At 45.2% G+C, this 3,695-nt stretch overlaps 1 protein-coding gene across 1 annotated transcript; it reads right to left on the bottom strand.

Annotated features, from left to right (window-relative positions):
- Positions 1–1,108: 1,108 nt before the first annotated feature.
- On the bottom strand, positions 1,109–2,554 carry LOC310927780 (C2 calcium-dependent domain-containing protein 4C-like; the record flags this gene model as incomplete). Its single annotated transcript, XM_083890169.1, has 2 exons — positions 1,109–1,660; positions 1,802–2,554. 2 exons carry the CDS (start codon positions 2,552–2,554, stop codon positions 1,109–1,111), a joined length of 1,305 nt encoding a protein of 434 aa, XP_083746295.1.
- Between the last annotated feature and the right edge of the window lie 1,141 nt (positions 2,555–3,695).

The raw sequence follows: 3,695 nt of genomic DNA, 5'->3' as shown, positions 1-3,695 counted from the left end.
AACTTTACTTTAGCCTCATCAGTGCCAGGCAAATGTAGTAGGATATGATTAATAAACCTTGAACATGTACTTATTGCCACATTAACAAAATGTGCCTTTATTGATCAGACATTTAATACATAATTCACTATATAACCTCTCTTGTTCATGTGTTCCAGCCAGTAAGTCAGCCATGATTATACCTCCTGCCTTCCTAATAACAATTTGAAAATCACAGGGGAGCAGCCTAAACAGAACGCATGTTTTTTTTAATTAAACAGGGAATTTGAATGCTCACAAAGATAATATTGTGTGCAGAGAACCAGGATTAAAAGCCTCACAAATGACACTCTGTGCATGTCTCAGCGGGCCCTCCCTCACACTTCTGCAGAAATGAAGTAAGAGCAGAAGAGGGGTTTATAATTATTTCCCAGGGCTTGCTCTTGGGCCAGAGGAATTATCAGAGGACAAAATTCAGTCGAGTCAATAATGTAGGGTCAAAGACACACAAGAAAAAAAATCACCAGTGTGAGTTTAGTATTTTTTTTATTATTTGTGTGTTCAAAGGCACGTTACATAACAACATTCATCTCAACATTACAACCACAAGCAATTAAAATCTAATTCCCGAATATGAACTCTTTCAGTGACATCATGGCATTATAGAGCGTGCAAAAACACACATGTAACTTTACTGCATTATTACAAAAATACGTCAGAAAAATCATTGCATTACATTCGATATGTTATTGTCCCACGCCACAATGCTCTTCAGAGGAGGCAACAACCTTTTGTAAGCTCAATACTTAAGAGAGAAATACACAAACATGGACCACGGAGCCACAGTTCACATTGCTAAACTATCATTAAACATGTAAATAATGGTGGTTTGTTGGACCTGGTCTGACACTGGTCTCTGAAAACACATAGTGAACCTGAAACATGAAAAAGTGGGAATTAATTGCAACAGAGGCATCCATTGATGTACATAACACAGTGTGCTGTGGGTTTGCTTGTCATCAGCATGCTTTCTCCTGTCCAGTGTGCACCAATTTTGTGAAAAGAGGGAAAAAAAGAGGGCCCTCACAGTGCAGCTGCTTGTTTTCATTCCAGTCTTGACAGGAGCTCCCTAAAGGCCTTCGAGCAGCTCACTGAGCAGCACCTCTCGTTCTCCTAGAAGCACGTCTCTCTTCAAACTGGTGCCTTTGTTCACTACTTTTATCTTCATGGCCAGACTTTTCACTTGTGCCTGAGGCAACGCATCGAAAAAGAAGTCCTCGTTAAACACGGGATTCCTGCTATTCTTGATGATGGTGCTCCTCTGTTTCTGCTGCTTGCCCGGGTTTAGGTAAAGTGCTACACAGCAGTTGATGCTTTTAACATCTGTCTGCCTGTCGTAAAGGGCCTCGGCTGTGAGCACACGCACCCTCAGCCGAGCAGCCTCCGAATCGTAGTGGGTGCTCAGCCTCAGTGTCCCCCCCTTGTGGAGGTTGATGGTGTGCTCGCGTTGCAGGAGGTTCGACGCAGCACCCCTAAGTCCACTGTTTTTACATCCCCGGAAGGCAGGCGAGGGAGGGCAGCGCATGCGGCGCCGCTGCATGTTGGGGCTGTTGTCTGCTGAGCTGCATTCATCAGTGGAGAGAGAACTGTGCCTCGCCAGGGAACGCTTGGCACGAGAAACCTAGTGAGACAGAGACAGAGCAAGCAGGTACACATACAAGAATGTCTCAAATTGATTAAACAAGACTTTCACAACACATTCCTCTACAGCTCTGTGTCTGTTTATTTAGCCTCAGACACACAGAAACAGAGAAATCCTCACCTTTGCTTGTGTCTCCTGAGTTATGGATCGTAACAGAGAGGCAGAGCGGGACAGGAGAGGGGAGTTAAAGGGGGATGACTCTGCTGAGGAGCAGGTGTCACTCTCTCCACCACTGAAATAGCGGTAGGGGTTGGAGTCAGCAGGGGTCAGTAAAGTCCCCCCTTGGGAGCGCCTCTGTGAGTTTGGGGAGGTGAGCGGGCTGCTCGGGTCACTGTGGAACAGGCTCTCCTTGCGTCGGGTGTGAGGAGATTCCACCAGGGTGGAAAAGCCATAGGAGGTCTGAGCCTTGGGTACATAGGGCAGGGACATTGCAGTCTGTGACTGGGGGTCTGCATTGGTGTTGACTTCAACTTTGACTCTGTCCGCAGATCCTCCGGCACCTGGTTCATCTGCACTCTCTATTTGGATGATGTGACGGTTGGCAGACTTCTGGAGATTGCGTGCATCTCCCCCCATGCGGGAGAAGAGGCGAGGGCTGCAGGGGTTCTTGCTTCTGCGAGCTCTGGGGCTCTGGCTGCAGATGGCGTGATCAGAGGCGGAAGGTCTCAGGGTGGAGCAGAGCTGAGGTTCTGAGGTAAGAGACTCCTCAGGTGGGCAGCAGATGAGTTTAGGGGGGATGAAGAAATCTGGGATCTTCTCTGGAGTGAGGACATTGGCATAAACAGAGACAGGAATGGCCTCTGCTGTCTGCGTTTGTTGAGATTGTGTCCCACTGCTCTCCACAGAGCCACGGAGCTTCTCCAATAGCCACATGTCCACTCAGATGCCTCTACTCAGTTTCTCTGTGAACAGAGCAGTGATGCATGAAGACACATTACAGCCAACAATGACAAACCAACAGAATTGCATCTGTTTGTTGGAATTTTCTCAATAACTCATGTTTATATATCTCCTTAGAGACATAAACCTTACATACACATTTCTTGCAAAAAACAATTTAAATCAAGTTATTTAATGAAGATTTAAAATAAGTTGCAGCCAAGAAGCAAAGAAATGCATTTCAAAAATCACCTCATGAAGGTTTTAGTGTCCAAAACGCACTTGAATCAAATTATTCTGCAACCATGGTGACATTAAAAATAGATCTGCAACACAAGTCTACCTCACACGATTAAAACGAACGACTTTTGTTGTTTAAAACAAATAAAACAATCACCATCAACAATTTACCGGATTTATTTATGTTTTTACTTACGCGTAAAATTACTTACGGTGCCAGGCGAGTCCAAAGAACTTTTTTTCCCGCTTCAAAACAAACCACACTCACTACCGACGCGATGCACAATTAATGTCAAATATATCTACCCGCTCAATATAAAACTCCTTTCCTTCGATAAACTGATCGCGTGCGTGCGTGCGCTTATCCACAGCCTCTCCAAGCACACGAGTGCGTGCGTAAAGGGTGTCAAGACTTGATCCTGTGCGCTTGCCAGCGGTAAAAGGCGGCTGGAGCGGGTCCTCTCGCTTTATATGATGGGGGGTTTGTGACTTAAGAGCCAATGAGAAGGTTGTGAAACCTCCCAATGATATTTATCACCAAACTATTCCCTGCGTAGGCACGAAGAGGGGAAGAATCTCATCTAAAGGCTGTTGTTGTTGGTTTTTTTTGTTCGCCCACGGAACGTCTCAAATTATGTGAGATTCATATCTAACGCCTCATTGATTTTCAAAGACATCGTATCTGTGATTTGATTTTGGTGTTCACGTGAGATCCTGTACTCTCTGGTGTGCTGTTGCGTGGATGCATATAGTGTTGACAATGCATCTATCTCTGTAATAAAGGTGCCATAATTGGACTTCCTGGAGAGAAGGTGACGATGATTTGTAGTGACAACGTTGTGTTCACATCCACCATCTGAATGCACTCACAGCAATAATAATAATAATGAAAGGG

The sequence above is a fragment of the Microchirus variegatus genome (genome assembly GCF_963457635.1).
Source record: "Microchirus variegatus genome assembly, chromosome: 5".
NCBI lineage: Eukaryota > Metazoa > Chordata > Actinopteri > Pleuronectiformes > Soleidae > Microchirus > Microchirus variegatus.
Note: the sequence above shows the minus strand (reverse complement) of the source record. Positions and strands in the feature narration are given on the sequence as shown.